This window comes from Muscardinus avellanarius (assembly GCF_963383645.1).
Source record: "Muscardinus avellanarius genome assembly, chromosome: 1".
NCBI classification, from domain to species: domain Eukaryota; kingdom Metazoa; phylum Chordata; class Mammalia; order Rodentia; family Gliridae; genus Muscardinus; species Muscardinus avellanarius.
In genome coordinates this window covers 200,368,615-200,381,889 of record NC_137786.1, presented here as the reverse complement: position 1 = coordinate 200,381,889, position 13,275 = coordinate 200,368,615, and the positions used below count along the sequence as shown (strand labels likewise).

At 32.9% G+C, this 13,275-nt stretch overlaps 1 protein-coding gene across 4 annotated transcripts in view; it reads right to left on the bottom strand.

Annotated features, from left to right (window-relative positions):
- The window catches only part of ANO3 (anoctamin 3), a gene marked incomplete at both ends in the record, with an annotated part of 387,663 nt that overhangs the window by 168,596 nt on the left and 205,792 nt on the right, over positions 1-13,275 (bottom strand). For all 4 annotated transcript variants that reach the window (XM_080703073.1, XM_080703074.1, XM_080703075.1 and 1 more), the window contains one exon: positions 4,443-4,561. In XM_080703073.1, the coding sequence (XP_080559199.1) occupies positions 4,443-4,561 (119 nt within the window). The remainder of the gene's footprint in view (positions 1-4,442; positions 4,562-13,275) is intronic.

Below are 13,275 nucleotides of genomic sequence, written 5' to 3'. Positions count from 1 at the left end.
GATTAACTCTTGTGAAAAAAAATCAAATATCAGTTTTATTGCAAAGCATACAAAAGTAGATTCCAACCAGTACAATTGTAACATGTAAGTGATGCTGAGGGGCACAGATACTTAGTTACACAATTTAATATATATGAAATTATATATACATATATTTATATGCATATTTTATGAGCATATTTATATAATACATATGCATATATATAAATATCTTCATTTGAACCGTTTGATAATTGTTCCATATAGGTCAAAATGAATAAGGATTGTCAATTTCATAAAATCAATGCAAAATCTATATCCCCCAATATACATGTACAAGTATAATTTTATGGTTGGTGAGGTATAACAAAAGAAGGTCAACACATTTAAGGTACAGTGTATACAGCTAGTAGTAAAAGTGACAGAAGTTTAAGTTATTGCTTTTGTTGCAATCATCTGTAACAAATATACACAAAGAGAAATTTGAGTTACCTTGGTAGGGATTTTCCACAGATTGAGTGAAAGTGTAATAGTTGATGGGTCAGTAATCAAGCAGATTCAGGAGGACACTTAATTTGGATTTCTTGGAATAAACTACTGTGGCCTGTTTCAGTAGTCCCATATATGCATGCTGGTTTAACTGATTATTTTTTAACTTCAGTATTCTAAAGTTTAAAGTCTAGAAAAAATGAGGCTAGAGAAATAGCTACTCTGAACATAAATAAAATTGTGAATATCATTGTTGGTAAAGTGGTTTACCAACAATGGTGAAGCAGATAACAGAATTTATTTAATCTTAGTTCATTTTTTAATTCTGTTAAGTATGTTTTTTTTTTGTCTTCCAATTGGTTCTATAAGCACCTTAAGGGACATAAACTCTATGTTTGTCTGTCTGTCTGTCTCTCTCTTTATGAATTTGTTAGTACAATATGAATATATAGTATAGTGCTATTCAAAGTGATACATTCATACACACAACATCTTTGATGTGATTTTTTCCTAAATTAATCCTACGACCCCTTCTCTCCTCCCCATACATTCTAGTGAGGTGATACCTTCATATATGGACATAATATTATTTAGTCTGTTTCTTTGCTCAAGCCTCCTTTTCTTCCTCTTCTAGTCTCTCTCTTTGATTCTCCTTCCACTGTTCTGTGGATTTCACTTTTTATTATCATAAAGTGCATTTTCTTTTCCATTTTCTATCTAGCTTCTACCCATAAGAGAAACATATGGCTCTTAAGTGTCTGGAATTGGTTGCTTCTATTAAGCATAAAATTCTCTAGTTCATCTATTATCCTAAAAATGACATAGTTTAGTTCTTCTTAATGGCCAAATAAAAATACATTGTATTTATATACCACATTTTTTTTACCATTCATCTGGTGACAGTTACCTAAGTTAATTTTCTAATTTGACTATTGTGAATTGTACTGCAAACATTGATATGTATGTATCACTATAGTATTGATTTTAATGCTATTGGAAAGATACCAACAAGTGGTATGATTGGGTAATGTGGTGGTTCCATTCATACTCTTTTGAAGAATCTCCATGCTGATCTTCACAGTGGTTGTAGTAATTTACATTCCCCCTAATGAGATTATATATATATATATATATATATATATATATATATATATATATATATATATATATATATATGTATATATATATCATTATAGATATAGATATAGATAGATAGATAGATATAGATAGATAGATAGATAGATAGATAGATAGATATAGATAGATAGATATTCACCCCCAAACATACCTATCTTCTACAGGATTTATTGTTTTCAATGTTGATAAATGCTATTCTAACTAGAATTAGATGGAATCTCAGTCTAGAGTTTTTTTGTGTATGTGGTACTAGGAGTAGAACCCAAGGGTTTTTCTACCTCCGGGCTCTACTCTCAGAACTATTTTATACTTTATTTGGACACAGGGTCTCACTAAGTTGCTCACTCAGTAGCTGAGGCTGGCTTTGAACCTGTGCTATCCTCCTGTCTCAGCCTCCCAAGTGCTAGGATTACAAGCGTGTGCCACCACGCCCATCTCAGTCTAGTTTTGATTTGCACTTTTCTGATTGCTTATGTTGTTGAATATTTTTCATGTACTTGTCTCCATCTCTCTTAACTCATTTTCTCTTCACTTCAAACAATGCTTTACAGATTGCAGAGACTCTCAAAAGTGCATTATGTTGATCAGACACAGAGACACAGGAATAATGGCAGGGAGATAAACCCCTGATTTGTAAAAATAATCTAAGAATTACTGGCACAGAATAAAAACCCTCTTTAATAAAACCCAAACAAGTAGGAATGAAGAGATGGTATGATTACCCCTGAATCTATTTGTTAACATTTAATTTCATTCATTATTTTATATTGATATTTAGTGGTACTGGGGTTCCTGGAAGCCCTTCTACCTCCTGGCTACACTCCCAGACCTATTTTTATTTTTACATTTTTTTTTAAATTTGGAAACAGGGTCTCATAAGCCAGAGCACATGGCTGGCTTCGAACCTGCGTGATCCTCCTGTCTCTGCTCCCATGTGCGGGGATTACAAGCGTGTGCCACTACGCCCGGCTTATAGTTATATTTAAACTGTGCCATATTTCTTCATAAATGATTTGATGATGCCTAATAAAGGGATTGACAGAACTGATCTAAGCCAAAGAAAATCGAATATCACAGAGAAAATTATATTCAAGGATGTGATTACTGTCAATGTAATGACCATTGAAATATAAATCAGTCCTTAAGCTAAACATCCAAATTTTTTTCTTTTTAATATTTCTTATACTTAATTAAAATCATCCATAAATTAACCAATAGTTAAAATAAAAAGGAAAAGGATTGATTTTGATCTGATGGCAAACATCAGTGGGAGATATAAAACAATTCTCAGAAAGTATTAAAAAGAAAGTAGGTACCTATTACAACTAGAATAATAAAAAAAAAATCCCCATTACTTTGGTATCTGGTGTTAGATGCATATGCTTTGAAATATACACAAAGGCACTTTTTTGAGAAACAGTGGGTGAGGTTGTTGGAATTTGGAATTTTAATACTAAACTCTAAGAAGCAAGGCACAGTGCACTCCCTGTCATACCAGTTCTTAGGAGGCTGAGACATGAAGATAAGAGGTAAGTGCTCTAATTTGGCAGGGCTCTCTGCATCTTAGTGAGACTCTATTTCAAAATAATAAAGTAAAATGAAATAGGGCTGGGCCCAGTGTGTAGTTCAGAGGTAGAATGTCTCTGGATTAAATCCCTAGTACCAAAAAAGGTAACAAAAATAAAAACGGATTTATTTTTTAATAAGGTGTCCTCAACCTCTAAATTATTATAAAAATCTAGCATGTCTAGCCTTTCTATGCCATAAACACTTATCACATGGTTGTCTCATTTTGTCTTCAAAGGATTATGTCAGGCAGCCAACATGAATCAGTTTTTACAAATGAGAAAAAAGGTTCCGTGTGTCTAATTAATATGATTAGATTATTAAAACTAGTAGTTAGTGAAACCAGAATTAAAATCTTGGTCTATATGATATTAAATTCCTACACCATGCTGATTTAGAAAAACATGACAAGTAAAAGAATAATCTCATAAAAATAATTATTTTTGAACAATTACACATTTCAGATTAAATGTTTTCAGGTCTGTTTGATAGATCCCATGTACATTTTGGTAGGAGACATAAGTCCAGTGTTCTTTTACGTAGTGTATAATTATATAGTATATAATTATAGTCAACAATAAAGTATCATACATTTCAAAGTAATTACAAGACAAGGTTTTAATATTCTCTACACAAGGAAATGATAAATGTTTAAGATGATAGATATTCAAATTATCTTTATCTTATAAACAATCTATGTATTTGTTAAAACATCATATTATACCTAAAATATATCCACAGTTATTATGTATCAGTCAAATATTAAGAAAGTTAAAAAATAAAGGGGCAGACAATAATTCTGTTAAGACAAAATAAAAATTGTTTGATAGTTTAAGTGAATATACTTGTACATAACATAAATATATACATGGATAATCTTTTAATCTTTAAGGACGGTTATATGTGTTAATGTGTATATATATATATATATGTGTGTGTGTGTGTGTGTGTATGCATTCTTTTCTATTCTCCAGCACAAGATCAACCATGCAGATTAATACTCAAAAGTCTTAAATTTATAGTTTAAAAGTAGTATATTAATTTGGCATGATGGTGAATGCTTGTGACCCAGTACTTTAGAAGCTGAAATAGAAGGATCATAGGTTCACAGCCAGCCTCAGCTACTGAGTGAGACTCTCTGCAACTTAATGAAGCTCTGTTTCAAAATTAAAAAATAGGACTGAGGGTGTAGCTTGGAAATAGAATGCCCCTGTGTTCTATCCCTAGTTCCTCAAAAATAGTAATAATAATGTATTCATAGTTGCCATTACCTTGGACTTCTTTTTCTTGGATTCAGGTTTATTTTTTACTACAAAGTCATTAATGAGACGAGATCGGTCATAATTAGTGTGTTGAGATTCATCCATGTAATCTTTATCTTTTCCTAGGGCTGGAAAATAGAAAGAGAAAGTTATATTCATTTTTATATTTCTTAGCCTTTTTTTCATTTAATGTTCTTTTTTCATTTAATTTTCTTTTTTCATGTTTTTGTGAGGTTTAAATAAGCATAACTTTTAGATTATGCATTCATTCCATAAATATGCACAAAAATTTTAGCTTGTATATTATTATATGTTTACACCAACAGTGACTTTTATGAAAATTAAATGGATCCATATTATTTAATACACTTAAGATTTTGAAAATAAAACTAAATTAAACCATATAAGCCATATTGGATGTGTAATATGTTTTGAACTTGAAGACAGAAATATTTATTAGAATTAAATTGATTTCTAATTGATTTGCATAATTAAAACTACATTAATTTTTAAATTTTGTTTTCTTAAAAGATAGAAAAAACATTTTTGTGGTACTCGGGTTTCTGGAAGCCCTTCTACTTCTGTACTACACTCCCAGACCTAGTTTATATTATTTTTATTTAGAAACAGGGTCTTTTAAGCCAGCACGGCTAGCTTTCAACCTGCGCAATCCTGCTGTCTCTGCCTCCCAAGTGCGGGGATTACAAGCATAAGCCACCACACCCAGTAAAAGATAGAAAGTTGTTAAATATGAATTTGGCTGAAGGGTAAAGGAAGTCCATTGAAATAATCATAAAAGATATGTCAATAAATATTTTCAGAAAGATAAGAATTAGGATATTCAAACTACAACTACCAAAAAGTATAAAAAGCACTTAAAGTATAGTTATTATTTGGTTATCATTGGAATAATAAGACTACAGTATAAATATATAAGACTACAGTATAAATTAGACATAAAGATGTCTTTATAATCAATAAGCTATAACTAACATGAAAGTGTAAAATATAGGAAATCTCTATGTGCTCTGTAAATACTACCAAGAACTACTGATGTACTTCACAAAATCATCCTCCACATGATATTATTATCTATTCAAAGTCAAATCCAGGCAAATTGCTATATATTTCACCATTAAAATATATCAAATATCTATCCGTTGATACCTGTAAAATTTGAATTTGGACATGAAAAACTATAAGATTATTAGAATGCTATAGGAATTAAGTCAATTCACATATTGTAGGAAAGAAATGTTTTCAAAATACATGCATTTAATTCTTTTATTATTAATTTTAAAAATCTGTTTAACATCACATTTTATGCCATATGAAGCTAACAGTATAACATTAGCAACGGTATAAAATAAGAGTAAGCAGATCATTTCATGTCTTTGGATGCAATTTGCAGCCAGTTATGTTTAACTGTTCTAAGTACTTAGTGGTTTGAGGAAGACCTATTTATACTACCTAGTACTGATTGATAGTTCACATTTGTTGAGCAGATACTAAGAAGAAGCCTTTCACATTTTATTTCCTTTCATCCTGATAACAGCTTTTTGAAGTGTTATGATTTTTACTTACATTTGTTAAGTAAATAAACTAAGGGACACTGGATATAAATAGCATACAATTGCTAAACTATTAAGAAATACATCTAAAACTAGAACACATGTGGATAAGACTCCCAGGCTAATGTCTGAAAATATAGTATATTTCCCTTAGCATTAAAAAAGCAACATTTTATTCTTTTCAATAATTACATTCTGATACACAATAGACTCTTTAAGGGTCAAAGACATAGCGGGAAAACACAGTCATGCCTCCACAGAACATTGAAGCAAGAGAAGAAAAGCAAATTAAAATGATAAGTAAAATATTAAGCATGTGATTTTGTCAGTGCGTTGCAGCAAAATGCAGTAGGGAAGCCTGGAGGAAGTGTTAAAGGCAGGGAGGGAATTTTATTTTAATAAAGACAATAGCAGTAACATTTGAGCACAGACCTGAAGAGGTGAGACAGGGATTCACACAGGTAAACTAGAAGGAGAAAGATTAACACCAAGTAAAAACAACAACAGCAATGTCTGGACTTGACTTAAAAATAAGACAAAATGAAAAAGAAAAAAATCCTGAAATTTTAAAGTATCGGAGAAATTACCAAATCCTGCCATCTTCAACTTGCCAATTTAGAAGGCACATGAGGGCTTGGTGTTTCTGCTTTATTCCCTGTCCTTTTCCCTTCCCCTGCCTCTTCATCTTTTTATTTCTCTTAATAATAGATAGCAAGAAAGAAATGCTGTGTCATTAAATAGCAACTAGTAAATAGCATCTACTATGTAGTGGACCTAACTCTCTTCCCACTCATAATTTTCTTTCCTTTCTATTCTTCATCTGTAAGAAAATTTTCAAGAAGCCCTTAAAATATCCTATAAATTATATAATTATTTAATTACTAATTTAAATTTGTTAAGAAAAATTATAATTTACATTAACAAATACCTTTAATTTTTCCTGCACAACAAAGCATTAAACTTAAAGAAAATGATCACTTGTTTAAAACTCTATTTCATTCATGATTTATATTTTTGTGAATATTGTTGTTTTGTTTAATTTGGTTTAAGTATTTTTCTTGTCTTTATCTGCAATTTCTATTAATACTTTTAATAGAAATATCCCTACATTATCATCTTCCTGGAAGAAAGGTTATTTAAATTTGGATAACCAACCAAACATCACATCATCAAGAAATATTTTCAGATCTGTCCTTATTCTTCCCAGCTTAGAGCACTAACAGAGCTCATCATTTTCTCTTTTGAATTCCACCACAATAAGTTTTCCCTTAAAAATCTCCTTTCATCTTGTTTTTCCTTCCTTCCTTCCTTCCTTCCTTCCTTCCTTCCTTCCTTCCTTCCTTCCCTCCCTCCCTCCATCCCCTCCCTCCTTCCTTCCTTCCTTCTTTCCTTTCTTCCTTCTTGTCCTGCTAAACAATATGAATAAGACAGATGAAAATAAGAATTGTTACCAACTAGTGAACTGAACGAGTGAAGAGTCCTATCTAAAGTGTTGTAATTTAGAGAATGTCAGATATACATGATTCACGGAGTAAATGTTAAGACCTGACAAAAGAGAAATGTTATAAAGGCAATTTGACTATTAAAGAAGAATTATGATGTTTAGGTCTTTAAATGACCAACATAAAGGCCTATAAACTGAAGTTAAATAAAAATAATATCCTATTTAAGTACGAAAATGAACAAAACTCTGATTCGGAACAAGTGAGAAATCTCACAGAGTTGCACAATACAGAGAGCCGTGGACAGATTCCAGCGAAGACTCTCTAAAGGTAGGTGTGTGTGTGTGTGTGTGTGTGTGTGTGTGTGTGTGTGTTGCCTTATATCCATTTATCAGTTATATCAGTAACCCTAAAAAATATTGCTGAAAACAGAGTATGTGCCAAGCACAATTCTTGATCGTTGGGGTTATGGATGCCAAAATGATTGTCATGGCATAGTCTCTTGCCTTTTGGAGTGACAACCAGGGGGCGAAATAAATAACAGATTATTAGATAATAATAACTGTGAGGAAACAGAAAGTTAAATTGGGGGTACCTGGTTTATTTTAGTGTCAGGTCCTGGAATAAAAATAATATTATGAGGGCTAAATGAGTGATGGGTGCATGTATGCCTCTATCATCTTGTCCTTCATCAAGATATATGACTACAATGCACCACTAAAAATATTTATAAAAAAGAAAGTTAATAATTCATTACATATCTAACAAAAAAGAAAAAAGAAAAACAAGAAGGGTCAGTAAAGAATATATTAAGAAATAGCAGGGAAAGGCCAGACCCAGATTCTGTAAGTCTCCAGAGGCCACAGTGAATTTACAGTTTAAATGTAATAGGAAACCATTTAGAAATTGGAGCAGAGAAGTGATGAAATTTAATTTCCCTTTTAAAGCTTCCCTTAAAATGGAAAATAGGCCCCAAGAACATAAGAGTTTAAGCAGAGAGACCAGTTAAGAAGTTACTGCATTGGTCCACCAAAATCAGAGGGCAACTTGACCATGTACAACAGTGACTGTGGTGAGAATAGGTCAGATTCTGAACTCATTTTGAAAATTGAGCAGAGTGCTTATTAAATATCTTTAATAAACAAGTGAAAAGATTTAGAGTGACTGTGAGGCCATCACAACTGAAAAATATTATGATTATTTCAGTATAATTTCTCCTTTTAATCATCATATAAGATGTGAACAATAGCAGGAAGTTCTTCCTTATATAATCTTAATAGAAAATGGTACTAGGGAAAATGAAGATGAGGGAGACCGTCTAAAGTTGTAGACTGAAAGCAAAGTCCCCTCTTGCTTATTTGACCATTATGTTCTAAAAAAAAAAAAAAATTAAGGACAAGAAATAATCCACCAAGCTAAATTACTGAGATCATAGGAAGTAAATGAATGCCTTAAAACAAAGCACCTCTGAAGGAATCATTTGTTAACATTAACAAAGTGTTGGTTTCACAAAATTAGACAAATATTGTTTTGGTTGCTTGAACTCGGATTGTGCTTGTTTTAAGGAAACCTGTGTATTTTATTTCTAAGTTACATTACTGTAGTGTGGTCATGGGCAGCCTCAAGACTATTAATGTAAATTTCTACATTGGTATAATTTTCTAGCAAACTGAGGGGAAAAAAAGTATCAGCAATGGTAGGGGAGCTGCCGAGATTAATAGATAAGATTATTGTCACACCAGGATCTCAAACGGCTGTGATATTGACCGGCAATTTGTAGAATGATTGTGAGTGTGGTGGGAGGAAGGACAGGGTATGATTGCATCTTGGCTTTGTGAACTGCTATATAAAGAGCAGAATTAAAAGCTGTGAGCAGAATTTAAGAAAAAAGGAAAAGCAGCCAAAGAAACATGTTTAAATCCTCCCAACCTTAATATCTTATTTCAACCCATTATTTAAAAATGCATTTAGAAAAATAGCAACTCTACCTCCATATTTTGCTTCCAGGACCTCATCTATCGTTTCCAATTTCCCTTAACATCTCACAAAACTGGTTCAAATGGATGCCATTAATCACTTTCCACCTTCAAAGACCTCTGTGTTTATTGTGACAAAGGAAAAGTGGAGAGCTTGTGACTTCCTGGGCTATGATTTCATTTCCTCACTGGCCAGCCATGTGTCATTTGAGAAGTTATTCTATCTCTTGGAAAAAATCAGCTTCCTCGTCTGTAAAAAGGATCTGATAATAGTACCTATCCCAAATGGATCTTTTGAGAACAAAGTAAGATCAGGTAGGAAAGTATAATATGAAAGTATTCAGTAAAGTATTGATTTTCTACTATGCCTTTAGCATCTTTGATAATAATAGAAACAGCTGCTTGTAAAGGTATCTCTGGTTCCAGCAGAGTTTGGTGTGAAAGGTAAACTTAGTGAGTGATTAAATGAAACAATGAACAAAAATCTCTTGAACCCATACAATATGTTAAGAGCTGTGATGGAGCTTTACTTGTTTACTATAAATCATGTATTATGGATTCTAATTTACAAATGAGATCACTGTGGCTCAGTGAGGTTCAGTAATATATCAAGGTCCCAAAGATAATAGATATAAAAATGAAGATTTGGCCAGTGGATGGATGGGCAAGCATTTAATTCCTGATATGTACACACAGACAACTTTAGTGTAGACTTCTATTCTGAATTAATATAACCATGAAAAGTCCTTTCTTAAGAGTTCTCATTTTGAACAGTGAGAATATGAACTGTCAATAAAACACTGATAACATGCAGCTAACTCTGCAACAGCATTAATATTACCATGAGACAAAGAGTGCAGCTCACTGTAAAAAAGAAAAGCCAGAGCTGGGTATGGTGGCACAGGATTATAATCCCAGTATTTGGGAGGCTGAGACAGGAGGATCAAAGGTTTGCAGCTAGCCTCAGCTATTTGTTGTGGCCCTCCACAACTTATTATAATCCTGTTTTAAAATAAAGAATAAAAAGTAGGGCTGGGGGTAGAGCTCAGAAATAGAGTAGAATGCCTCTGGGTTCAGTTCCCAATACCGCAAAAAATAAAAAAGCCATTAATTGAATTCATTGGTCAGGTATCAGGGCCCTTTGGTCATTGAAATTTTCTATGTAACATGCACCCCGATTTTAGAAGCTATATTCTGCAATCTTTAAGAAAAACTAAGCAATATAATTGATTTGTGTTTAAAATAATGAGGATGTTGCTAAAATACTTAATTGTACTTTATTTGATTATATTATTGGCATATCTAGCAACATTTTATTGGACGTATTCTCATATATGATAAGGAATCCATATTATAAATATGCAAGCAACAGAACAGTCAGCTAGAGTCTGATCTTCACCTTTATCTTTATTCTTTTTTATCTTTTTGTTTTGTAGATTGGACTCTGGGGAATAATAACTTCAAGCTGCACCCCAGCCCTATTTTATTTTTCTTTTAATTTGAAAGTAGTGTCGTGCTAAATTGCTAAGGCTATACTTGCACCTCTGACCCCTTGTCTCAGCCTCCCAAGTATTGGGATTACAGGCTCATCTTCACCTTTATTAAAAAGACAAAAACCTAGTCATTCAAATTTGTCTTAATCTTTTTAGAAATGGTATCATTTTGCCGGGGTGGTGGTGGGTGCTTGTAATCCCTGCACTTGGGAGGCTGAGACAGAAGGATCACACAGGTTCGAAGCCAGCCTCAGCTACTTAGTGAGACTCTCAGCAACTTAGTGAGACCCTGTTTATAAATAAAATATAAAATAGGTCTGGGAGTATAGCCCAGAGGTAGAAAGCTCCTGGGTTCCACCCCCAGTACCACCAAAAAAAAAAAAAAAGAAATGGTATCATTTCTCTAACATGAATGAATGCTAGACTGATACAGAGGAATGGTGAAATGTTGAACATAAGGATCAATACCTAGAGAAATGGAAATACACATCAGGTGGTCAAATTATTGAGATACACCAAAATGATGAGGAAAGAAACCTGGAGTTAGGGCATTCAATTATAAGAAAGCATTAAGAAAAATGCTTTTTTTTTGAGGGGCAAACTTTCAATGGAGGTGGGTGTGGTGGTGCACACTTGTAATCCCCGCGCTTGGGAGGCGGAGACAGGTTCTTGCTGGCTTAAGAGACCCTGTTGCCAAATAGAAAATATAAAAAATAGGTGTCTGGGAGTGCAGCCCGGAGGGAGAGGATTTCCAGGAACCCCAGTACCACCAAATAATAAAATAAAATAAAAAATAAGACATGGAATTAAAGGTTCTTACAAATAGAGTGATAAACTTTTAACTGGTACTAATTTGGAAAACAATATTAATGAAAAATGTCACGGAAATCTTACAACCTTTATGAATATTATTATTATTTTTTTTTGGTGGTACTGGGGGTAGATTCCAGAGGCTTTCTACCTTCGGGCTATACTCACAGACCTATTTTATATTTTATTTTGGAAACAGGGTCTCACTAAGTTGCTGAGAGCCTCACTAAGTAACTGAGGCTGGCTTCAAACCTATAAACCCATGTGATTCTCCTGTGTCAGCCTCCCAAGCGCAGGGATTATAAGTGTGCACCACCACGCCCGACAAGTATGGATATTTTTAACAAAGGAATGTCATGTTTGTATTTTAGATTTTTTGCTTTCTCATCAGAAATAAGTGATAATAGAAAGTCCTCAGAAGTAACCTTTATAGAAAAGATCTCTGAACTCTGATGCAATGTATTTGTTCAGGTTTAATGCTATTTTTGGTGTTTACATGAAATGAATCTGCTGGTGGCTTTAATTAGGAAACTTAATAAGCTAGCACTATTTTTATGCCATACACATGATTTTAAAAAGTATTATAATAAACATAACTAACTTACAGTCATTTATAATGTTGTTATAAATGACATAATCCATTGCAAGCAAAATGATGAATATACCTTAACAATGCCCTCAGAAAGAAACCAAGATATAATTTTTTTTTGCTAGAAATTCTTAATTCTGGCCATTCTTAATGTTTACCTGAAGAATTGTAAAACGCATGGATATTGCTGGGCATGCTAGTGCATACTTGTAACTCCAGTATTTGGGAGGCTGAGAAAGAAATATCGTAGGCTCAAGACCAGCTTTAGCAGCTTAGTGAGACTATCAGCAACTTAGTGAGACCCTGTTTTCAAATAAAATATAAAAGAAGCTGAGAGCATAGCCTTGAGGTAGAATACCCCTGGGTTCTATTCCCAGAACTATGAAAATAAAAATGAAGGGTTATTATTTCATGCCTTAAACAAACCTGATTCTCTGGAGCTGGAACTAGGGTATTGGAAGAGATTTTAGGAGATTTGAGAACCTCCAAAGCAACAATGCAGCAAGGACAGCTTTTGCTACCAGGACTGAAAACTCAGGGCTTATCTTCTGCTGGTTTTAAGTAAATTTACTATGAAGTTTAAAAAATCAGTGTTTGGGAATAGTAGTACTTTTTATTCATCCTGGCTTTACTTATTTGGGTTGAATTTGTACATCGAAAAAGTTGCAGTTCAGTGGCATCACTCATGAGAAAGGACCAAAACCTGCAGATTTGAATTTCTGTCTCACTTAACTGAAGAAAATATTATGTGATAGAATCAAAAGTAAAAGGAAAAGATTTAGTAAACTGTCACTGTTTTAGGAAAAAACTAAAATTTACATTATTTACTAACAGAGGATCAGAATAGAATCAGATTTACTATCATTGCAAATCTTGAATGTCAAAATTTGACAAGTCTAGAAATAGCAATACAAATGCATTAACACATAAACAACTGAAATAAATTTCCAAGAAGCTAACA